General features: G+C 41.5%; 1 protein-coding gene across 1 annotated transcript in view; it reads right to left on the reverse strand.

The window, feature by feature from the left end:
• The window catches only part of ncam2 (neural cell adhesion molecule 2), a 101,999-nt gene that overhangs the window by 16,322 nt on the left and 60,236 nt on the right, over positions 1-25,441 (reverse strand). Inside the window, exons 9-13 of the mRNA XM_008299200.1 lie at positions 24,047-24,143; positions 21,398-21,571; positions 16,940-17,059; positions 16,007-16,128; positions 12,167-12,341 (exon numbers count right to left, since the gene is read on the reverse strand). Coding sequence (XP_008297422.1) covers positions 12,167-12,341; positions 16,007-16,128; positions 16,940-17,059; positions 21,398-21,571; positions 24,047-24,143 — 688 coding nt within the window. The remainder of the gene's footprint in view (positions 1-12,166; positions 12,342-16,006; positions 16,129-16,939; positions 17,060-21,397; positions 21,572-24,046; positions 24,144-25,441) is intronic.

A 25,441-nucleotide genomic window follows, 5' to 3' on the forward strand; every position in this document is an offset into this window, starting at 1 on the left:
GAAAGAGTGAAATCCATAAACATCAGGCTTTCATCCGATAAGCAGTGTTACTCTAAAGTGCTTAGCAGCGGCTTGACAGTTTGAGGTTGGATTGATATGTTACACACTTGTTTACTCGCAGCCATTTTGCCGGCATTTTATTAGATTTATTCCCAGGTTTTGAAAAGGGCTTCAGATAAAAAAGAAGAGGAGGAGAGTCTGAAGTACACTGGATGAACAGAGTGCTTTGCTGGCACAAAGGAAGACTTTCAGCGATGACGTTTCAGCTGTTGTTGTTGTTGTTGTTGTTGTTGTTGGCGGTAATGAAAAGTCGAGGTACGGTGGCCTAGAGGTGCCAGATGCTACGAAGAGGAACATGCGACTGTTTCAGTGTTGTTTCTGCAGAAATATATGTTTGTTTTGGGGTTTTTTTCTGTGAAATGCTGCTTTTCCCCTAAAAAACTGCATTTTCTCACTTCTTGAACCTTAAATTTACAGTTTCCTTTATCTGTCTTTAAGTCGTTAAACTCGAAGCTGCTTTTGGACATTTTTTTCCTCCTTTTTTCCTCACTGTGGGCGATTTTTAAAATTTTTTTTAACCACAATATAAAGTCCTGCATATGTATGGAAACAGCACAATCATGACTAGAAGAGAGCTCAAAAATAGATGTTTGTGCTGTATGCTTAAGTCATAACTAGTTTTAAAAAAAAAGAAAAAAAAAAGAAGAAAAGTGCTCACCTGTGGTACCAAAACTAGAAAAAAAAAAATAAATAAAACTAAATAAAAATAAAATGAAAAAAATAAATACATTTAAATTTTAAAAAACCCCCAAAAAAACTGTGACAATATGCTCTAAAAAAAAAAATTGAATTACTATTTTATAGATTTTTCTTTTTTTTAGGGGGTTAAACTACAGATAATAACTTGTAAAACTGTAGGGAAAAAAGTATTAATTTACATTTTAACCCTAAAAAAACCCAAAACAAAACAGGCCACAGGCGTAAAAGACGTCCACCTCAAAGGAAATAAATCTTGAGTTTACTATGTATGGCCATAAAATTACATTTTTACTGGATTTAATCGGCTAAAAGCACAATTATTTTACAGTTTTTACACGTCACAGCGTTACATCTTCTGAAACATCTTTTCTTCCATTTATTCAAATATTTTACTTTCAAAATATTTCTTTTGTTTCCGTACTTTCTATCCACACTGTATAAAAACAGCCTGTAGGTCATGCCAGTTATTTATTTATTTTTAATCTCTTCAGAACATTTTTGTCAAACTTCTAAACGAGCTTTGCAAACTCATGCGATTTTGATGAAAGGTCCCAATTTTAAAGCTCAGATTGTTGAAACATTCCCGATCAAACAGCACGTCGCCGACGAGCAGTTCAAGGACTGCTGGAAAGAATTTTATTTAATTTGTGTTAAAGAAAAAAAGGGAATAAAGAGCGATTGTGTCTCTCTCACGGCAGCGCTGACGTCTTACGACCATCACGCAGCAGTCGTCAAGGATTCAGCAGCCGCTCTCTGATAATCGATTTCTGTGCAGAGAATTCTTTACAATCAGACAAAAGCAGGCAGCCTTTAACTAAAAGCCAACCTGTGTTTCTGACGCATAAGAACCCAAGGTCGCCTGGTGGCCGCCCTGCTGCCTTTGTGGCTGTGAACGGAGGTAAAAGCAGCACGAGCTGAAATATTTCTTTTTTTTTTTTCCAAGACAGATTAAGTCATGACAAACGGGTTAACTTTCAAACCGGTGTGTGGCCTTGAGTCGAACGGTTTCAAGTTGGATACAAGACAGCGTCCAACACCTGAACAAAAATGGATAATGATGCACGTGGTGTTGAAGCTACTGATGCCGGTGTTTACAGATGTCGTCTCCATCTAAGAGTAAAGAGAAGTAATGAGGGTATTTCTGGAGGATGGTCTTTGAGAGAAACAGGACGTGGATGATCACAAACGGATGGCGGCGGAAACCCTCCCTGTAATAAACCACGGGTCAAAGTGATCGACTGCCTGCAGGGCTTTGAGGGCGACGCATGCAAATACGTATTTATTTAAAGGATTAAATCAGCAAATCTACCAAAAGGCTCACAGGCTGGTGGTCACAGATCGTCTCCTGCGCCGACAACAGGTGTCCTCATTGTGATATGTTTTGACTTTCCACAGCAGCGGCGGCATCATTTCATGCTCCCCCGGCTGGAGGTCAGCGCGGCGGAAACATCCGCTGGCAGTCTGAACGCTCGGGCGCCTGGCGAGCATTTCGCCGCGTCTGTATTTTTGGACTGAGGACAGCAATAAATTGACTTTGTGCTGAAAATTACAATCTGGCGATGGGGCGGGGAGATACGACGGCGACGCTGCAGCTGGCTTCGGGATGTTTGTTGGTGGGGGGAGAAAAAAAAAACGACTGGCAAATTGTTGTCAGATTGTATTTGGCTGACGGTGTCGGCTCATGAGCTCTGGTAACGGCCACTTCATTTCACTTTAGTCATCCGTGATGTCCTCGTGAACTCATGTCAGAGTTTTGATAACACTGTGAGATACGGCGGAATGAGGCCATTCACATCCACGTACACCTGATAAATACAGTATCCTGCTCGGTTTGGGCGACATTCTTGGTCATTTATAAATCAATCTGACTGTGTGGCTGTTAAAATGAAACCACTTTGGCTTGAAGTGCAACTAAATGCCAACATCACAACTGGAACATCAGAGCAACAACAAAACAAGAAACGTACCGATTTTCATGAACCCATATCATCTATTTTCCAGGACGGAGGAGATTTTTCAGTTACAGATATCAGTCATTCACATCTGCAACTGAATTATGACGAGTTTTAGTTAAAGCTTTAGATATCCACTTCAAAGTATTGGCATTGTCGTTTTTAGATATCTCCCATTCTATTAGTCAGAATTAAGTGGTAAGTATCTCAAATATCTTTCAGTCTAGTCGAAATCTAACTACAGAGACCTTGGCTTCAGTTCTGATGAGGTGAACCAGCCTTACAAAACGTGACGTTACATCAGAAGCGATGATTTGCTTTTTAAACACGACACTGCAGCTGTAACTGTGTATGTTCTACCACCATATTCGAAAAAGACGAAGCTCAAAGTGCATTTCGACCTCAAGTCTCTAATTAACGAAGCCCTCGTTCGCCACAAACTCCTCGCTGATTTCATCCAACACAGCAGCTGCTGCTAACACTGTTTAAATGCTTTACTGGACCAAAACCCAATGAGAAGCCTCAAAGGAGAAGCATCGAGCACAACAACATCTGTAATTATTATTTCGATTGGTCCAACCTGAGGCCGACTAGTCACAGCGAAACTACGACCCGGCAGGATTCAAAATTTGAATTCCAGACAGTCAGACTATTGAATGTCAGCTGTGAGGTGGATTCCTGCTGAGGTTCTTTGACCTCAAGTGTAGAGAAGCTTTCCGTATGAACACAGCTTCCTTTTTGGGTAAAACTGAAACAACAGTACGAGCACCGGCTCTGCTACAGATGAGAGAGGACAAACTAAGGACTTGTGGCCAGTATCGCTTGGTTTGGGGCTGACAGAAGTTTGTTGGTATCTTCCCAAACCAGAGGCCCTCAGTTTATATCAATTGCCAGAAATAGTAGTCGGCAGCGGTTTTAGACACCAGATGTATACAAACCAACAACATTCTGGTTACTTTCTCCAAACCCCTCATCTGGTCTTGTATCCAGGTTTATGGTATCAGGGTGTGATGTCTACATGTGCAAACCAGGATCCTCAAGTCCTTGTATTCGCAGCCAATCTCTTAATTTCCCTCCATTATCGGTAATCATTATTTGTTTTGTACGATGTCTTCTACTATCCATCTACGTCGCATCCCTTTATCTCGTCTCCCATCAGAATTGCAGCCTGTTCCGTTATCTGGTTTATTTGAACATATTTAGTCTGATAGTTCATATTTCATCGTTGTGTTCTTAGTCAAACAGGGTTGGGGTAACGTTGAGGTTGGATTTCCATCCCTTTGTACTTCTGGTTAGCTCCTGACACGTGTAGACTCTATCGTGTTAAAGGGAGCGAAAGTTTTTATCTACCCGACAACGCCTCCCAACAACTAATTTGTTGTGCAAGACTTGAATTTCCCCCAAACTTTCTAATTCTGGACTCATTAATTCTGATTTCCCTGCTCTATTAACCCTTTTACTGACTTCTTCTGATTACTCGTTGATATATAGGCCCATTAGCGGCATTATTCAAGATCCACCTGAAGCATCTCTGACAATACCAAGTCATTAGGCGTGGCCGGTGATTGACTGTCTCCAGATCGGATCGGCGACGAAGGGACTCAATTGATGATGACCACACGGGCGTTCATTGATTGCGGAGGTAGGGGGATAAACATGATCATTTGTGACGAGGAGCGTCGAAGGGGAAAGCTGGTCTGAGGAAACTCAACATAATCACTGAACCCTCCCCGGATTGAAGCAAGAGGACGAGTTCCTTTCTTTCCGTCCATTTCCGAGGAGGAAGCCATTCAAGTGCACTCACTCTGGGAAATTGCTCTTAGCTTAAAAGAATATGGCTTCCTTAATATTCAGCCTCCAAGACTTCAAAGAAATCTGGTCCACTTTTCTCTAATTGCTGCTGTTCGGGGTTGGAACTCACTTATGGAGCAATTCAGGTGCTCGGCAGTTGAAATTCGAGTTTAAAAGAAAGGCAAAAGTTCCTATTCATGTAGAGCAACTTTACAACTAAAAGGGTCACGGCGCCACGTGACCAAAGATCGTTCAGGAAATCGAAGGAATAATTGAAGTGGGTATTCGAAGAACAATCAGATCTGAAGCTGAATCTCAGAGATGTAATACCAACCTGACAGAAACTGGATTATTCCTGCAAATACTTTTTTCTCCTCCAAAGACTTTTACCATCCTGAATCTTGCTATTGTCGTTTGTTTTTCCTCTGACTTTCCTGAGAAGGTGTTCTTTCAGGAGATGAGACACCTTCATACATCTTCAGGTTAGAAGTGACAGCACTTATCCTTGAGATTTTTTAGACTAAAAAATGATCTCGGGTGTGTTGCCAAGATGCTAATTTTTGCCTGGAAGCAGTGACGCTGACAATGTGGGCTGATGTAGAGTCCCATTTTGAGCGTAATATTTCCATAACTGGCTGAGAGACGGCTTGTTTTTGTTGCATTTTAAACATTTGTGAAAACCAAAATATTCCAAGATGCATGACAAACAGATTCACAGCTAGCATTAATCAAGTAAATCCAATTAACCAGGTATTATTATGGGTTCTCATTATCTTGACTTGGCCTGAAATTTAACCCAACCTTGCGACCACCTGTGGTTTTTGTCAGGTTTGCTCGAGTCGGGCATCAGAATACTGACTTGTGTTTACTTGCCTGAAATCCAACCACAATGGAGGCATTTCTACCCTTTTCCAGATATGTTGTCATTACGAAGATTGCATGAAAACACCACAGACTTGAACGATGACGCAAGTTTAATATACCAAAGGTGTCTATTTGTAATCACTAAAACAGCAACACCAAGCTGGTATCAACCCAGTGTATTGAATCTAGCTATAAGTGTGTTCCAACATAAGTGACATGATTGGTTCCAGATAGCCAGATACCATCACAGAAACTTCTAGAGATGCATTCTTGTAGATTAATCGTAGCAACTGGAGTGCTTGCTTGACTTCCTTCTTCATCCAGGAAGATCCTAAAGACCCTAACGAACCCCACTGTGGCAGGGAGAGCACTAACGACCAACATAACGATGGGGGGGGGAGCAACAAACCCCCGACTGAAACCGAAACTGAGGTGTTAATGGATCCTTAAGGATAGAAATATCTGGAACCCCCAACTAGTCAGTCAGAACTTGGATGAGGGGTTCTTTAAGGAACTCAAGCAGTTGCTACGATTAAGCTACAAGAACAACTATGACCTGGATGACTGCATATTTCTCACAGGAAGTAGTAGATCTGACAATAATCAGTTGGGTTCTTCGATGGATTTGCTGCTTTGATGCAGCCTTGGTGGTGTCAAACAGTCATGGAAGCAAGTAAAGCGCAAAGCAGGCCTGAAAAGGTCGACAATTACAAGGCTTTGAAGCTTTATCGGTCTGTTTTTGGATTATGTTGCTCCACCTACAGGATAATGAAACGGCTTTGAAGACTTCAGTTCCCTCCACTAAGATTCTGCGTCGTTCATATTTATGCATGAAAGGGTTTAGATGGTCTCAGACACCGTCTCATTAGAGGGGCACCGAACTCGACACAATCTTCTCTGAATGTCGGCGCGACTTTCCAAGAGAACTGACGATGGGGAGGTAGTTTCTTTACCCGTGTTGATCGGTTTCCTTGAACCTGCTCTGGAGCCGGCGTGCATCATAACAGTGACGTAAGAAGTGAGCCTGAAGCCCCAGTTAAACCCGACGCTACCTCGCTAAGCCTAAATCCTGCTGGCTAGCAAAGGCCTTTAGGTGTAAACGGGCCTCTTTTGTTGATTTATGCCGGATATATTCTGCTTCAGCGTGGCCAGGAGAGTACATCGAATGCGGCACAAGCTTTGTGTTTGTGCTTTCTTTCCCTCTCAGCTCTTGACATTGATTGTCTGGATGCGCTCCCTCCGAAAAAACACTATCTTTTGATCGCGGCGGGATTATCTTTGTTCGATGAAATGAAATGAGTGAGCAAACATGTAAACATCAGCACTGATCTTCCATCGCGTCGTTAAGCACGACTGCGTCGACGCTTCTTTTCACGAAGACAAACAAATGTAGGTCTCGGATTAAAGCCATGTTTACAGCTAAATCCTCGGCGCTTCTCGTATCTCTCCAGACGTCTGACAGCTCTGCCATCTTCAGTCCACGTTCTCGGCTTTAATCTGAGAATATTTCCAGTTGCGTCCTCTCACAGCGGGCGGATGCATTTTTGATTCCGGCGTGCCAGTTTCACAGCAGCCGGCGGTACTTCAGTTGATTACGCTGAACAAAGCAATCCCTTTGTCGTCGGGGATAAGAACCGATTCTTAAAAAGCAAACACTTCAGAGACTGTTTACTGGACTCAATAAATATAATTCCTTTGTTGCTTCATTGTGAGGCTCCTTCAAATCCCATGGCGTCTTCTTTTTTACCCCCCAACACCAACCTTACTGTCGTCTGAGGTTCCAGGTCATCAGAAAACTTCTCAGATTTATCCAGCGTCGTAAAAATAAAAGCAAAAAGTGTTGGCCTCAGGTAGCCTTAACTCCGAATGACTCACATTTTTATAAAGCCTACTGCTTTAAAAATAATGACTTTCATTTTGAAAATTGATGAGGGACTTGATTAATGTAATGGGCAGCTATAAAAGTATTCGTTTCCTATTATGATTTGCTGGCATCACTTCCAGGAAAAAGAAAAAAAAAAGTTTCTCTCGAGCTCACAGGAGAGGAGTCTAGATTACTTTTTCAAGTGCTTTGACGAGATTATTACAAACATCTATGTTTCCATCAAAGCTTGTTTTAATTTGAATTTTTTATGGCGCATAGTGGAAGCAAAGAGCCAAGAAAGAATCTCAACAAACTGCAACTTAGGCCTCATCACGTCTGATTGTCAGGATTTTTAGTTGGTGTTGAGAGATCGAATTGTTTACGAAAGCCGACGTTAACATGATCCGTTAAGGGTGATTCTAATGGTTCAGTCAGCGAGTACGCATCGGTTTTTATTTGTTGGTCGGACACATCTGAGGTCTTGAGAAGAACAGCTTCAAAGCTCTTTAGCATCGATCGTCTCTGAGCTCTTCTGAAGGGATAAAACTCCTCTGAAGGAGTTTTGATGATGCTAATGGAGAGCTGTCTAAGGCTCAAGGTTTGTACAGGTAATTTGTTTTCCGTTTAGATATTTGCTCGTTAAATCTGAGTCAGAAGCAATGAGATACATGCCAAAAAACTGACGAAATTTACAGAAAAGTTGATTCCAATCAGACATATTCAAGCAAGTTACTGGAGGCGAGCTCATTTATTATAAACAAGCATGAATGAACTTTGAAGCTCCACCAGAGGTATGGAGGAGGCTGGTTGTCATGCGGGCGGGTATTTAGCTTCTTGTGCTAAAGAAGCTAATTTGTTCACTCAGTTGAGGTGGCTGCACTGTTTTTACTTTAATTCGATGCTGCTTCAGAGTCGTCTTGCAAGGTAGCTGGATTCTCTTTAGACTGACAAGACCAACCAACGACCTATCAGATATTCTGGTAGATTAATCGTAGCAACTGCTTGAGTTCCCTGAAGATGTTCCATCTCTCATCCGAAACTCAGGTGTTAACGGTTCCTTAAGGATTTCAATACCTGGAACTCCCAACTAGTCAGTCAGAACTGATGAAGCCTCTTGGATGAGAGGTGGAACGTCTTCAAGGAACTCAGGTAGCTGCTACGATTAATCTACGAGAACAACCTGGATGACTGAGAATCTTCAGACAACCTATCAGATGCCTTCACCAAAAAAACTGGAAAAAGAAAACGGAACAAATTTACTGAAAAGTCAGTCCAAGCAACGCCGTCTGCCTCAAACAAGCAAAACACACGAGTGAATGAAGTTTGTAGCTCCACCAGTGGTACCTAGGAGGTTGGTGGTTGTCATGGCGGCAGGTGTTTAGCTTGGTTTTTCTCTTGCTAAATTCATTCGAGGTGTTAAGCCAGCTCAGGTGGCTGCGCTTTATCTTACCTTAATTTGACGCTACTTTCTAGTTACCGGCTTAATTCTGGTCAGATTTACTAACTCATGAACCATCTCATCAAGCTTCAAGCTCATAGACCGCATTCAAAGATGGAGGAAGCCTTCAAGAAGCTCAGTGTGGTCCTTTTAGTGCTTAACAAAGCTAATGAATGGTCCGTTGATAGCGTCCACAAGCCACACCAAGCAGCCACATTCTTAATCAAGCACAACTTTAAGCCTTAAAATAATTAAAACAGTTAAGTCGTATAAAATTCCAACCCCGGTACAGCTGACATGGACGTGGACATCAACTCCAGAGACCAAACCCATCAACAGCATCAGGCTGTAAACATGTTTAATTCTGCTGTAAAGTTGCTCATTTTAACATGGGAGTCTATGGGGATCGACTCAGCCCCGAGTGGCCAGTCGAGGAACTGCAGTTTCTGGCGTTTTGTTCCCCAGAAGTTTGTTGCTGGAGCAGAACTTTACAGGATATATAATATGACTGGAAACTGATGGTAAATAAATAAAGCTCGGCAACTCCAGGAAGCTGTCTGCATCGCTTGATGGTTAAATTCACTCCTAATATCACGACGGCAGAAAATCAATCAAGATGAAAAAAAAGAAAAAAAGAAAAAAATCTTTTCAACAACAAAGTGGCGAAGCAGAGAGATGCAAAATGGTTGACAAGGCAGGAAAAAAAGAAAACAGCGAGTGTGAGAGATGTTGTAATTGGGAAGGGCAGCGGAGAGACGGTGCAGTGATTTAGGAGGTGAAAAGAAATCTTTGATTTAAAAGAAGAAGAAAAAAAAAGAGAGAAGACTCGAAGGAAGAAGAGTAAATTGAAAAGGAACCAGGGGCAGTGTTGCAATCAATGGCGTTTTTCTTAAAGTCTTCTCTGTGAGCAGGAGGGGAGGAAGGTTATGCAGCCTGTTACAAACTAAAATAGGATGGAGGAGGAGGGAGAACAGTGGCAATTCAATACACTGCAAATGCATAATACATAGAGAGAGAATTGAAGAGAGGAATTGGCTGGTGAGAGATAGAAGGCTCATATACAGTCTGAACAGATTTTCTGTGTCGGAGGAAAGAAAAAGAAAAACAAGCGGATGTTTCTTTCATCAGGTGGTGTTTATATGAGAGTCCACCATCGGGAGTGGCAGATATTTCACATCTAACGCCGTCGATCCACTCGGACTGCGCTGGAGCAGAAAATGCGAGTTGTGTTCTCTTCTTTGGAGATTACTTAAATGAATTACGTTTGGAAATGCTGAGATTGATGCGTCTGCTTAATGAAAGTGGACCCCAGGTTTGAGTTATTACGCCGTAAACCGGTGCGACTGTACTTTAATGCCTCCTTAGCCCCTTTTTCAAACAAACACATTAAGAGCAGAAGCGTGTTTCGCCTCCTCTCTCCGTTTCCCACGATGCACCGCTAACGAGAGACGACAGACAATCGAAGCGACCCGCCGGAAGCTTCCCCCAATCTTGTTTTTCGGCAACGACGGAGGCAAACGCCGGCCCCTCGAAACGCCGCCTCGGCTGAATTTATTACCTTTTTTTTTTTTTCCACCGGATCACGTGTGAGGTCGGCACGCCGGCGCTGGCGTTTCCATTTCATGTGTCTCCTCTCGCGTTCATCAAAGTCGAACGCACTTCAAAGCCACACGTGTGAGCATTTGCATGAGCGGCGGCCCGGAGGACGTGCAGAAGCTTCCCGCAACATTCCCTCCTCGTTTTCTTTTCCGGAACATTAAGACCGAACAAAGACACACAGAGGAGGAGATAAACAGGAGGACCGGCGTCGTAACGCGTTTGTGCAGCGACTCGCGTGACCGAGTCGCTTCTTTCAGGTGAGGGAACGAGTCGACGGTGGGAGACGGGAGAAGAATGATGTTTAAGGAAGAAGGAAACGACGGCCGCGGGGTGTTTGCGCTCAGGTTTGCTTTGAAGTGAACCCCGGCGTGATCGCAACGTTTGTGCTGTTTGTGAGGAGACGAGTGATGAAGAGGCTCCGTCCACACGGAGGGGAAATAAACGTTCACGTGTCAACAGGCTGCCGGCAGTTTATGGATTTTTTTTCCCTGTTTAGATAAAAAAAAATAGTGAAACAACCGAAATAAGAATTGATTTACAAACTAAAAGAAATGTGGTCAAACTGAACAATGTTGCTCATCTGAATCTGTATTTTCACAAAAAATAATTATTTCTTTCTGTAAAATGACACTTTTTTTTCTTTTAATGTATTTAAATATTCAACAAAATCATGAATATATATATATTTCGTGTTATTTGACAGAAAAATTAGACATATGAATGATTGATCATGGTATACCATTTTTAACTCTTATTTCACACATTTTCTGTTTAAAAAAAAAATTACAGGTGATGTCTATTTTTTTTTCTTTTAAATGTATTAAGTGAAAAAAAAGAAAAAAAAAAAGAAAAAATAACAAAAACAGGTAAAAACAGAGTAATGTCACCATTAGAAATCTGTATTTTAAAAAAAATTTGATCTTAAAATTACTTTTATTTTTAGTTTAAAAAAAAGAAGAAGCTCCGTTTAAAACAGTGACACATTTTCACATGTTAAGCTAAATAATATTTGAATTATTGCTTTAGTAAATATATGTACAGACTCTTGAGACTTTGCTGCACTTTGAATAAACGCTCTGAAACCAGTGAAAGTAAATTAAATCATCGTTTTAGGCGTTTTATTGAGTTGGTGGATCTGAAATCTGGATCAGAAAGATTAAAGAAACTGATATTTATCACGTATTTCTGCAAATCAGAGACAATTTTAAAGAAGAAAACGTCATTTTCAGACCAGTACAGCAACATAATGCTGATTAAAGTGGCAGCACTGTAGAAATACGGCATGTTATTGGAAATAAAAAGATAAATCTGAGGTAATATAAAGTGATAATTAACCTACAGAGCCTCCTGTATTTATTTATTTACAGGAAAGTGTTGGATCTTTTGTCCTTGAGGCTGCAAAACAAACTCAAAACTCACAAATAAAAGCATCAAAATCAGAGAATCTAGCAATAAATTATGTCTGTGTGACCACATCAGAGCACGTTTAGATCCTATTTGAGCTGCAAATCTGATTAATCCAGCTAAAAGCAGGTTTAAACTAACCGGATAACGTCCTCCGTGTCTCCCGCAGAAGCTTTCAAAAGTTTGTCCGAACGTTAAAACCACTAAAAGCTTCTGGCTGAAGCCCGTCAGCGCCTGATATCAGTGATCCAGGTCCTGCTGCTCTGTTTGCTCGCTGCTTCCTCCCGATAAGTGGCCAAACGCAGTCGCTGTCAAATTGAGGTTTCGAGTTCGGCCACAAAGAAGTGGCAGAAAAATGAGCCGCTAAAAACTGTACTTCTGAGCAAAGTGCTTCTCGGCGGGACCCGAAACCCCACGAAGGCCCGCTGAGCTTCATCTGGACCGGAACAAAAGTAGAAGTGAGGACATGAGGAGGAGGAAGTTTCATGCCTTTACCTGTGATGTCGGGCTTCTGCGGCATGAAGAACTGGTAGAAGGTGGGCTCCGACAGGCCCTTGACGTTGCGCGCCGTGATCTCCACCTCGTACCTGGTGTTCCACTGCAGCGGCTGCAGCATGGCGAAGTCGTTGGCTCCCGGAACCAGCTTGGTCATCCACTGCTCCTCTTTATCCTGACAAGAAGAAGAAGGAGAAGAAGAAGAAGAAGCAGAAGAAGAAGAAGAAGAGGCTTTAATCAACACTACGTTTGACAAACAACACCTCAGACTTTGTGTTTTCTCTACAATCAGTCGCTCAGACTCTAATCCGGCGTCTTTCATCATCGTCCCACCACCTCTCCTTCCCGTCCTCTCTTTTCTTTCTTTCTTCTTCTTCCCTCCTTATTCGGCTTTACAAACAAAGGCTTGGAACAGCTGCACACTGAAAGCGAGCCAAACGGACCGAGTGCTCACTCTCCTGCCTCCTCGGCACCTCTTCCCTCCCAGAGTTAGTGAAAGGGACGGGTTTGATCTGGAAAGTCAACGTCCAGGCAGGAAGTGTGTTTAGTCTGAACCGCTGGACAAAAACAGCCCCATAGCTTAGTGACGTTTTACCATTTTGTCTGATAGAATTTGTTCTGTACATTTGAAACGCAGGAAGATGTCATTAAGAATATTTAAATGGTGTCCAAAAAATATTGAATTTTTAACTAGCATGTATATTTAACAGATGAAACTGTTCAACTGGAGTTTAAAAGTGTAAATATGTTAGTGACAGGAAGCCTGTAAAGACCTGAGCTCTTGTTTGATATGCGTTTTTATTAGTAAAAAAAATAATTAAAAAAATAAAAATATATTAAAACATAATATTAAGAAAAGAAAAATGTGTTTAAAAAAATACAAAGAAAATAAAAAATATATTAAAAATAAAAAATATAAAGAAAATAAAAATATATTAAAAATATACTAAAAAATAAAAATATATTAAAAAATAAAAAATATAAAGAAATTAAAATCTATTAAAAATAAAAAAACGTAAAGAAAATAAAATCTATTAAAAAAGTCCTCTCACACGACCTCTCAAAGGTGAATCCATGAATTCTAAAAGTGGAATTACAGTTTTCCGACGAAAGATTTAGCAGATTTCTACGTAAACCTGCACATAAAGTCAAATTATGCAAAATTAATCGTAGATTCTTGCAATTTCAAACCAAATTATCAGTTTTGCAGCAACATTTTGAAGATTTTTTCCTTAAATTATAATATCAAACTCAACAAAAATGCAATTTTTCTGCAGGATTACACCTGTTTTTTTGCATAATCATCTCTTTTAAGCACCTCTACAGCTCATTCCATTGTTTCTACACATGCATAGATCCTTTATCAGCATTTAAACGGACAAAAATAACTAATTCATGAAATCTCTACCACGACTTGCACATCCAACCCCGGGCGACTAAACAGCTGTTTATTGCTGACGTCAGCACAAGACGACGTTTTTCCTCCCAGCGCCTCTCAGACCCTCTTCTTCTTCTTCTTCCTCCAACAGCCGGCTCTCGTTTGCAGCAGCATTATTTCAAATCAACTTCTCCCAACGAGACGGACAAAACGCCTGCTCGGACACATTAGCGGCGGCGGCGAGATGGGAGGTTCAGAGCAGCTCACATCCACTTAGTCCTGTGGAGGGTGTGTTATTTTCTGCATCAGTTTAAGCTGCCACACACACAAAACAACACTTTCAATGGAATTCAGAGAGCTGCTGAGATTCCACCAACGTTCTTCTAACGGGCGGCGTTTCAGTGAAAAGCATGCGTCCTGCTGTGCGGCGATTGTGTCCAACACAAAGAGAAATCCATGATTCCGACGCTTGGCGGGAAATCGCGCCATCGCTGAGCTGCCGATGTTTTCTTAATTCCACACAAACGCTCACTTTTTAAAGGTAAATTATCATCATCAGCACAACTTGATGACAAAAAGAGACTCCTCAGAGACGCAATAAACAAATAAACCCTTTGGTGTTTTGGTTTTGATGATTTTATAGAAGTTTAGTTTTGAACTCGCCAAAAAGTGATGCTTGTGTCGACGTTTCATGGAGAAATATTGATGATCAACGATTTCATCTCGTTACTCAATCAGTTGGAACCACTTTAAATGTTAAGACTTCAGTTTCCTCTGTTCCTCCTCAAGAGTTCTTCTTCTTATTTTTTTTCTTTTTAACTTCATGTTTTAATTGATATTATTTCCCATTTTTTAAAACACATTTTTCTGACCTTCTTTAACCTTTAAATATGAGTCACGCATGTAGAGCTTCATCTTTAACGCCACAGAAACCAGTTTAAAAAAAATCTTTTGAAAAATTGCCGAAACTACACAATTACAAAAGTCACGAACTGTAAAAACGGAATGAATCGTCGGATTTCCAACGCTCCGGCAGTCCTTGAACTGCTCATCTGCTCCATCTGAAAACAACCGAATCAAAGCTTTAAACTGTCAGATTTAACAGGCTCAGTGCTCTTTGTTTTTTTTTTTTTTCTTTTCTAAAACCGTCACGACACCATTCATCAGAGCCAGAACCTGTAAAAACAGAAAAAACTCCTCGTGTTCGACTTTCGGTTTCATCTGGAAAATGAACCAAATCTAAGCTTAAGCTCATATTTTTAAAGAAATCACTTTATTTTCATTTAAAAACTTGCCAAAAACAAACTTTAACTAGGTTCTGTTAAAAATAAAAAAATTCTGCGCTCCTCTGCTCAGCCATGAAGCCATGAGCGACCCGGCTGGGACCAACAGTGACGAAGCTAAAATTCAGAGACTTTTCGTCTGAACTGAAACAAATTCATGCTTCAGATTAGACTCGATTTATGTTTATTCACGTTTTCACTCGCTGTTCGTTTTTCACTCCAACATAAAGTCGTGCACTAGAAACAGAACAATCAGGACCAGAAGTAGACAGAACTCAGGATTGTCTTCTGTGCTGTGTGACAAAGTTAGAACGGCACAAATCATTAAAAAAGAAAAAGTGGAATTCCTTTGATTCTGCATTTCACAAAAAAGAAAAAGAATCAGAAGGAATTGACACTTTCACATTTCTTCAAGCACAGACGTTCGTGACAAACACCAGAAAAACACAAACAACAACAAAAAAAACATTAACTTAACATGCTGCAGATATTTTACTATTTAAATTTTAATACGTTTCTATACTCGTCTCTTATCTTCTGAGTTTTGTCATGTGACTGTTGGTTGCCCAATTAGAGCAGAATCTTTTTTTAAAAATTATTTTTAATTTATTTATTTATTTTTTTACATAATGTTTTTCATGCACACGGTTTATTCTGATGAAATGTCACAATTTCAAGCTTAGATTTGATTAATTTTGAACCAAATCGAACGTCACACACGAGCAGTTCAAGGACCAACATGAAGTAGAAAATCTGATAATCCTTCCTGCTTGCTTGTTTCTGATAAATGGTGCAATTTTAGAAGTTTAAAAAAAGAAAAAAAACAGCATTTAATCTTTAAAAAGTCACGATTTTAAGCTTTGATTTGTTTTTCTGATGGAACGATGCGTCACAGGTGAGCAGTTCAGGGACCAACGGGACGTAGAAAATCTGATAATCCTTCCTGCTTGCTTGTTTCTGATAAATGGTGCAATTTGAGCAGTTTAAAAAACAATAACAACAAAAAATCCTGCATAAAATCTGTAGAAAGTCACGATTTTAAGCTTTGATTTGGTTTTCTGATGCGTCACAGGTGAGCAGTTCAGGGACCGTAGGAAAGCTGAAAATCCACATCAGGCTTTGATGAATGCACACCTTTCAAACACACGGCCAGGTTACAGAGCCCTGCGTTATACTCACAGTCTTGTACTTGACGATGTACTCCACGATGGGCATCCCGCCGTCGTCCTGCTTCACCAGCCCCAGCCGGTAGGCCTTGCCCATCCCTCTCTGCCCGTGGACCGCCGGCGGACTCGGCTCTCCTGAGGGGAGGAGGAGGAGGAGGAGGGAGGCTTCAGCACAGATGCAAAACAATATGCGCTGCTGTGTGTTTTTCTGCATTGCCGGGGAGGGGAGCAGGTGGCAACGTGAGATATGAGATAAGGATGCGGTACAAGGAGAGAGAGACGGTTTTAAGCTGAATTAAATTCATATTACAAGGTAACTCCCACCGCCTGGCTATAATTAATGTTGACTGGAGGTTTTTATTATTCGCTGTATTTTGCTAATTGGCTCTTCTTTCTAACATTCATCCTCAGTAGCTGCGTATAATATTAAAGACAGAAACACTTTTTTTTTTTTTTCTCTGTGGCCTTGCCCGGATTTACTGCAATCCTGCTGTGCCAGAGTGCTCGAATAAATAACATGCTTATCATAAAATCCTGCAGTACATAATTTTTAATGCGGCAGTTTTTACGTCAAGCCGCAAATTTGACAGCATCTACTCCGAGCTCCCATCGTTTGAATTACTGGAATGGGAGGAGGCCGATGTAAACACGCCGGGGTTGCGTAAGACGGCAAATGGGCCTCAATTTACTAAAAGATGCTGAAGCTGGAGGCACGTTTGCATTTCTATCACACATCTTTAGGAAATTTAAGGGAAAGGAAAACATCTTTACATCAATCCGAATACATTTCCGAGGCTGTTTAATCTCTATGCCATCCTATCATATTTGCACTTTAGGGTTTCAACATCATCAGTCGCTGCAGTAATTGATGGATTTGATTGGGTTTCCCATCGTATGTAAATGGAAGTTTAGATCCTCGGTGCAGGAATCGGCGAGGCCGACTTACGGATGGGTAAAGTCTGGAAGGTCTCCGTGTGGCTGAACTCGCCCTGACCCTTTCCGTTGACAGCTGCCACTCGGACTTCGTACGTCGTGTTGGGCTCCAGTCCCGTCAGCACCACCGTGGCTGCAGAGAGACACAGAAAATCATTTAAAAAGGAGTTTAAAGGCGACATAATCTGCACTTTTTGCATCTCAATGGATCAGTCTGACAGAGTTATTAAGCTAAACAACGCATTTTCTACTCATAAATCCGGGTTGCAGTCGCTTGTGGTGCGGCTCTGCTGTTATTGCCTTGTTGCCCGAGACGCTGAATTTTTCATTAGGAAGTCTTTAGCGGCGTGAAACGGGAACAAATCCCCGCAGACGGGATCCAAATTCATGAGGATGCAAAACAGCGGCGGAGCATGGTAGTCGTTGACGCCGACTTGTCGGTTGGGTGAAGAGACTCCCACCGTGGAGGTAGAAGCTGGTTAGATGGGGGCGTGTTTTCTCGAAGATGTTTGGAAGAAGAATCCGTCAAGTCTTCAAACCACAACTCAAGGCTGAAGGAAACTTTTTCCACTCAAACTTCTCCAACATTTCCTCCAGGATACTACCCGCTATTCTCTCCTCCATGTTGCTTCCCCAGTTAGTCCCTTTGCCCGACTCCCGTCCCACCGTCTTGGATCACAGCTCACGTTGCTTATCAGCTAAAGACCAATTCATGGGTCCGCTTGACTGCTGCAGACACATGCAGTTCTATTCATACTGAAGTAAGAATGCGCCGGTGTGCAGACGGTTGCATTGGCTCGCGGATCGAATACGGCAATAAATGGAGGCCTCCTGTGGGCGTTTCTGAAAGGCTGCCGCTTTGCACTTCTTGCAGGACATAGCAGGTGGTTTCCGGTTGGGCTGCGGCACTGTGTCAGTGCGATTATTGTAATTGCAACTCCTACGGAGTGCCGAGCAGTGGGACGGACATGGCAGTGGAGAACTTCAATGCTGTTGATGGAATACATGTAGAGACTAAAGGTCCTCCATGAATCATAAAGGTCTGGAAGTACTTGTTCTGAGCACCATTTGCAGTTAGTTTGGACAGCCACCCTCACAGACTCGGGTGGATGACGAGATTTACATCACGTGTTCCCTTATGGATCCTTGTGGACCTGTGGAATCGTCCTTATCTTGTCCCAGGAGGACTTGTTCTGCCGCCATAAGAACCGGTTCTCCACCTGCTGTGGGTTCGGAAAGTAGAACAAGAACCAGCAGCTGCAATCCAAGATGGTGGCGCAGGAGTCCAACTCCCTGGAGAGGCAGTTCTAGACCAGCACTACAGCGACCCAACCAGCCTGAAGGCGGGAAACTAAAAATGGGACTGACCTTTCAAAATAAAATACCCTTGCACCCTTGAAGGTCCAATAAGGTGAAAACCCAGTTTAATTGCGTCTTGTAGGTATCAAATACAACCTGTTAAGATGTGTCTTCCCCCACATCTAGTTAGCCTTCCAGCTTTATTAATGCGTAAGAATTCGACCCAGATGCTACCTGATCCATTTCTGTGAGATCATTTTGCAATCAGAGGAAAACTAAAATCTACAAACTGGAACAGAAGCTCAGTAACAGTTCAATAAATCAGCAGGGTATCATGATCAGGTTTACCTTTAGTCATGAGTTTAAGGAAACATACTTGTGATACGACATAGCAAAGTGTAAAGGAGCATTAGGGTTAAATTATAAGTCAGAATTTTGATTACAATGAGGTGAATTCCATCCAAAAAACACAATACAGTCAGAATCAAATCACTCGATTCTCGTTCGGAGCTAAAAAAAAAAAAAAAATACAGTGAACTGGTTCAAGTATCTCATTTAATAACACCAGAAAAGTTGAAAACGTTGTAAGAAGTGATTTTATCAATTTGGACATCAAAGAAGTTTCCATAGATATGAAATAAGTTGTGTAGAAGAGAAAAATCCACAGTGAAACACAGACGTGGGGAGTTTTCTTCCTGAAGGAGGCGGGGCCAGCAGCTGGTTTTCAAAGTAAAACAACCAATTAGAAGCAGCCCTATTACCAGGAGTTACACCGTCATGGTGGAAATGAATCTTTACAGAATTTTGAGCTGGAAAAACTGAAAGACACAGTTTGAGTATTTTTTAAGAAGGATGAAGTCCAAATGATCTGATTCTAGCTTCATAAATACAATTATTTGTTTGTTTATTGACTCCTCTATGACAGTAAAGTGAATTTCTTTGGGTTGGAGTAAAAACAACAATCACACTTGAGTCATTTCTAATGGGTGTCCACATACTTGTGACCATTTCTGGAGCACATACTCATGAGGTGAAAACAAATGAGGATACATGTCTGTAATGAAGGCAGTTTGACAGAGTAAAAGCTTGAGCTGTGCTCCTGAAATATAACTCAAACAGAGCAGCTGCAACAGCGCTGTAAAAAAAACAAACAACAACAACTCACTAATAATAAACAGTATAAGAAGATTTCCAAATTTATCTACAACAAACCCAGAGCAAACACCCAAAGACACACTTATTATGAAGGTTATTAATACCATCGGGACGGTGGAACCTGTGCGTGCGCTGCGCTCATATTGCAAAATTACATCGATTATTGGGGAAAACAAGGAAAGCTCATTATCAGAACACATTTCGGATCCCTATTTAAATTCCACAGTCACTCGAGCCCATTTGCATAACCTTCAGCATTCAGGGAAGCCAGCAGAGAGTCGCTGGTGTAATGAGCTTGAGTGAGAGTTGTTGTTTTTGTCAGTCTGCACAAATTAAATACTTGAATGGTAATAGGTGCTTTTGCAGTTCTTTAGTCCTGGAACTGAAAACAAATTCTGCAATTTGCAGCCGTGCTAGGTTCATTCCAAGCTATAAGCAGACATTTCAATTTGGGCAGAAGCATTCGAATGAAACCGGTCCAGGCGTCTCATTATATTGAAGAGTTTATTGTGGAGGGATCTTGTGCTGAGGATGTCTGAGCGGCTCCTATGATTACGGTGGCCTGTAATTAGTCCGGCTCACATTTATAATATTTTAGCCCTAATTTTCCATAAAGAGGCGCATTTATCTGGATTAAATTAACCTATTTACTCAGCTCCCGAGCTCCTTTGTTCTTCCCCCCTCTGCGTGTTGCTGTATATTTCCCTCCTGTTTAGCATTCACCTCAGCGGCATCTCCATACTGTAATTGACTCTGAAATGAGGGGATATTAGCGATAAGCCCTTCAGGTTTCGTCGGAACCTGCTTATCGCTCGACCATTCGTCCTCTGGCTTCCATTTTCCAGCCATCCATCCTTCACCTCCGCGGCGTGCTTTCCACCAACAGGCTCAGGAATCAATTTGGAGTCGTAAAGCATAAGAAGAGGAGGGCCGGCTTCTTTCAGCTCAGACAGGTTCCTGGCACTCTACCCCCCCACCACCACCCCTACGAGGTGTTTGAGTCCCGTCATGACCCAACAACATCTCAGGGCCAAGGCTTTGAAGGATCGCATGGCAGATCATGCGGCGAGGCCCGATCGGTGGACGGAAATGTTGGTGGAAGTCAGATAGGATGTTAATCCGCCGTGTTCAGGCACAATCTCCCTGCTCTAATAACCAGAGGATAGAAGCATGAAACCGGGCGGCAGGAGCGTAAATATTCCTATTTCTTAAAAGTGAAGTGGTCGTATCTTGCACTGATAACCACGTGCACACGCCGATGCGCTGGTTCTGACCACTGGAGGGCCGTGAGGTGTGGAACTTATCACGGAAGGAAGAAAGTAGGATGACATTTCATGCAGACGGAGTTAATTTAAGGACATTCAATGAGGAAAAACATTTAAGCGCCCAAACTACCGACGATTGTGACCATTTCCAAAGCTCTGGCACACGACTCGGTTTCCACTCCACCCCACACAACAGTCTCCAAATCAATTAGCAGAACCCATTACGGAAAAGCGCTAAAATAATTTCACGGGGGCCGTTTCCGCACAAGCGAGCAGCTTCCGAGGAAATCTATCGACGGCGAAGGATCGTTCCGAGTACGTTTCAGGTCCCATTAATGCTAAATGACAGCAGAGACCGGTTCGAGCAAGGGTCGGGATGTTGTTGTTTTTTTTTTTGCCCCACACAAAAGCAGCAGAAAACTCAGCAGCTCCCTCCCCGTGTCTTTGCAACGATAGCGAGCGACATTTTGTTCCACGGGTCATAAAGTGTGCAATCTGTCTTTGGATCGGTGGTAATGATCGCCCACATATGCTAACAAACCCTGTCCACGTGAACAGGTGAAAGCTTTTCTATCGATTCGAGATAGAAAAGCGTTCAAGTGGGCTTTTATCAGGACTTCACAATAAAAGCACGAGGATCCATTTCAGCGGCGAGCTAATGTTCCTCACATTCAGCACAATGGGATCGCGCCATAGTGGCTTTTAATGGAGGTAAATGGAGTGACAAATGCAGGAACACGCTGGACACTCACTCTGGACGCTGTGCGACTTGACGTCCCTCCAGTCCTGCGAGCCCACCTCCTTGTACTGGACCAGGTAGTAGCTGATGGGGACGCCGCCGTGAGAGTCCGGCTTCATGAACGTGACGGTCGCCAGGCGCTGGGAGACGGCCGAGAGGCGGACCGAGTAGGGATTCGATGGTACGTCTGGAAACACAAGTTAAACATACGTGTGGTGGTTTAAGTCCTGCATGAATCACTGATTGCACAGAACGCATGACCTTTAAACACATCGTTAGCCGCCGTGCAGCTTTGAAAGGCTATTTTCAGAAAATTGCACCATTTGTCGGAGGAAGTTGCAGGAAAAACACCAAGAATTGTTGGAATTTCACATGTATTTCTCAAATGTTTACTTCATAATTTCCTTCTTTGTATTTTGCAGCTGGGAACCATCACATCAGGTTTATCGTAGCTCCTGGAACTGTGACGTTCTGGGTTCTGATCTTTGTTCTGGCTTTGAGTTCATCCGTGGATGGAGGGATTGATGGACAGAGAAACCACCCCACAGGAAAAAGTCCTCATTACTGCAGTTACTAAAATCAAACAGTCGACTTCATTTATCTTGTAGTTCAGTGTTTTTATGCTTCATGCACCTCTTACTTTATATTCAACAACCAATTAAACCTAAACAATTATAACAACCTGTTGACCTGTTGGCGGGTTGTTTTCTTTCAGAATAATTCCCTAAATTACACCATTTAAATCAATTTTATCTGCCAAAAAAAACATCAGGGACCTTTAGCTGAACTGCAGGTTGTGTTTATGCAAATAAAATAAAAACGTAAGCAGTACGACATTCATTGTATGTAGAGTCAACACTGGTTTTCCTTTGGTGAAAGCACCTGTGGAGAAATGTTGTCAATTCCAGGTTTTATATTTTATTTTTTTAATATGATTTATAACATTATGGAGTAGTGAGAGTGCAAATTACAAAATTAAAATAGAAGAATAAAAAAAAACTTCAAAAACTTCCACTTTTTTCTGCACAGCTTTCCTTTGCTTTTAAATGTTGCTTTAAAGGCAAAAAAAAAAAAAAAAACGTAAAAAATAATTTAAAAAGTAAATAAATTTTAAAAATTAATGAAATAATAAATACATATTTTTTAAAATTATTAAATTAATTATTATTATATTCATTCTTTTTATTTCCACTTTTATTTTATTTTTTAAAAATTCTTTTATTGATTTATTTTTGTATTTTGGCCTCTCACTACTCCATAATTATGATTTGTTATCCTGTGTATAAGACATGTCTGAGTTCTCTCTCCTTCTGGTCGTGGTTGCTCTGCTTCCAAAGAGCTGCTGGACTTTATAATGCGCTGGGACTAAAGAAATGTCCAGAAACTGCTTTATGGCATCTAACAGAACTACTGCGACCGGGTTTGTCGTGAGAGTCCGACTAAATCTGGCTGGAGTAGCTCTAAAGTGGGTCATAAACCTAATTTTTATAACACAATTATCCTTGGACGATGTCATTTTCGATAGAATTCTCACAACATCTCAAATCATTTCACTCACATCAATATTTATTGTATGTTTTGTCTCGTTCTCAGCAGCTGAAATAAACTCAAAACAGAGTCCAAGAAATAAATGAACGGGTTGACAAGTTCATTTAACAGTAACACTTCCTGGTAATGTATCCCACATTTGTTGGGATATTTCAGTCTGGACCGAACTTAAGTGACAAGAAAGCGACTCCTCTCTTGTTCCAAAAGCAGACATATGCACAATAATAACCATAATCCCACTGAATGCAAGCTAACCGAAGCTGAACGCGCTTTAATGCTGCAGACAGAACCCCTGAGCCTTCCACCCGTTACATCACCTCCATAATCAAACTAAAGACAGACATTATTCCTGTAACAACTCCAGGCCGTGAAAACACTTCCCCGTACAGTAATTCGCTTCATTTTGAGGGAAGGCGGCGCATCTTTCACTCGCCCTTGGCCTTGTTGAAGTTGTGCAGATCAAAGTATTTGCTCTTTTAGTACATCTCACTCTGGTGCAACATTTACATACTCGCTGCCAAATCAAAACACTTTGATTTCGCTGCAAACTCGCGTGTTTCCGCTTGTTTTCGGTCAAGGTTGAGCTTTGAAGACGACATCGCCTCCCCCTTCTGAAGCCTCCGATGGTGAAACTAAACTTTTGTGTCTCTGTGCGCAGAATTCAAAGTGTCAGAGCAACTTCCCAAAAACACATTGTTTTCTGCAAGATTACATATTGGGTCAGCTTTTTGCTCACTACTTTTCTCCTTAGCCAGAGCAATTCAATCTGCACTAAAGATAATTGGACTGCACTATTGTGTATTAGCCCGCGCTACCGTAAATTAGGGGGTACTTCAGTAAATAGCGAGGGCTATGGTAAATCAGCCAGCACTATTTGAGATTAGGCTAGGCTGAATAGGGGCCGGGAGTTGTAGTGGAATTTATCTTCCTGAGAATTGCAAATAAGGCCATTACCATTAGTCGAGAGGTAGAGAGTAGTCGAGCGGTTTGGAGTTACTGCGAGGGCAGCGATTCAAAAGGTGTGAGGTCCCCGACTCCGCGGATATTGGAGCTGAAATTAAGTCGCCGGTCTCATTAGCTCAGGTAGGAGGTGGTGGCAGCTCTGCACACTCACCTGCCTGGGCCAGAATGAACTCCTGGTATCGAACGCCGATGTTGTTCCTCGCCGTGCAGTTGTAGCGGCCGAAGTCTCTGTCGGACATCGGAGTGACCTGGAGACGAAAACAATGAAGGGTTTCTTTTAGTTACAGACGTACATTTAGACTTTTGCAGTAAGTGTCGGTTTTCTATTTCTGCTCCAATGCAGAGGTGATTGATGGAACTCAACTCATTAAAAATACATTTAAAGCTTCACCAATCAATGAGCATTAACAATGGATCAAATAACCGTGTGTAACGCGAGCATCTAGTGGTTGCTTACAGAGAATCATCAGGTTTTAAATACCCACGACTCACTCTTACTGCTTTGTTTTCAACCATAGGTGGATGATTTTAGCAAAAGAAGCTATAAGGAATCCCTGCAGAGCATCAAACGGCACAAAAACTGACCAGATGTGGAACATAATGGAGCATTTAGCGGCTTTAAACGCAGATATGTTAATGCGGAGTTGGTGGAGACCAAACATGGAGCTAAAAGAGAAATAAGAAGTGAAATATTTTACTTTTATTCATAAATTTGGTTGAAAAAAATGAGGAGTAATGTTGATCTGTGGATGCTCTATGGGGAAATAAGCACGTTTTGCCACAACAACAAACTGACCAAATGCAGCTTTAAACACTTAAAAAGCAACATTACTGTCAAGAAGAGTATTTGCACTACTTATTTTTACATAGAGTTTTTGATTTAAAAGCTGCACTGATTCACACTGACTTCACTGTAGATGATATCGAGGATATCAGGTCAGGAGAATGACACTGTTTCCTCCAGCAGATATGTCAAAAAGAAAAAAAGTCAGTCCCTGAATAAGCTGATGGCATTAACACATCAACGTACAGCCGTGAAAAGCATATTTGAGCTGAAGTGCTGTTTCAAATTATTCTTTATCTTCCTGCTTTCATGAAGGTCATTTACGTTTCCTTCAGCATTCTGGATCCACACCATTTACTTCAAGTAGGATTACAGAAGAAAGAAAAGGAAAGCACGGTAATTCTAAAGACAAAATCATGCTTTACATTTCACATCCAGGTAAAACAAATATTTAAGTTTGAAAATTAGAAACTTCAAATTGGCTTTTCTTTAAATTAAATTAAATTGCTGCAATGCTTAATTCAAGGAAATCAAATGATTTAAGCACCAGCGCCGTTAATACGACTCGCTAATTGGACAAACTGAATTCAATCAGGCGTCGGCAACTGAAGCAAATTATGAAGTTTGTGCAAAATCGCCTTCGCAGTTTGACCGAAGTGACGTCTTATTTTGAAAAGTCTGCAGCTCATTTATATCAGTAACCCAGCTGGATTTGTTTTGTTCAAAAAAACGTTCTGAGAGAGTTCGACAAAGTTCTGGAAA

The sequence above is a fragment of the Stegastes partitus genome, unplaced genomic scaffold (assembly GCF_000690725.1).
Source record: "Stegastes partitus isolate 25-593 unplaced genomic scaffold, Stegastes_partitus-1.0.2 Scaffold1391, whole genome shotgun sequence".
NCBI lineage: Eukaryota > Metazoa > Chordata > Actinopteri > Pomacentridae > Stegastes > Stegastes partitus.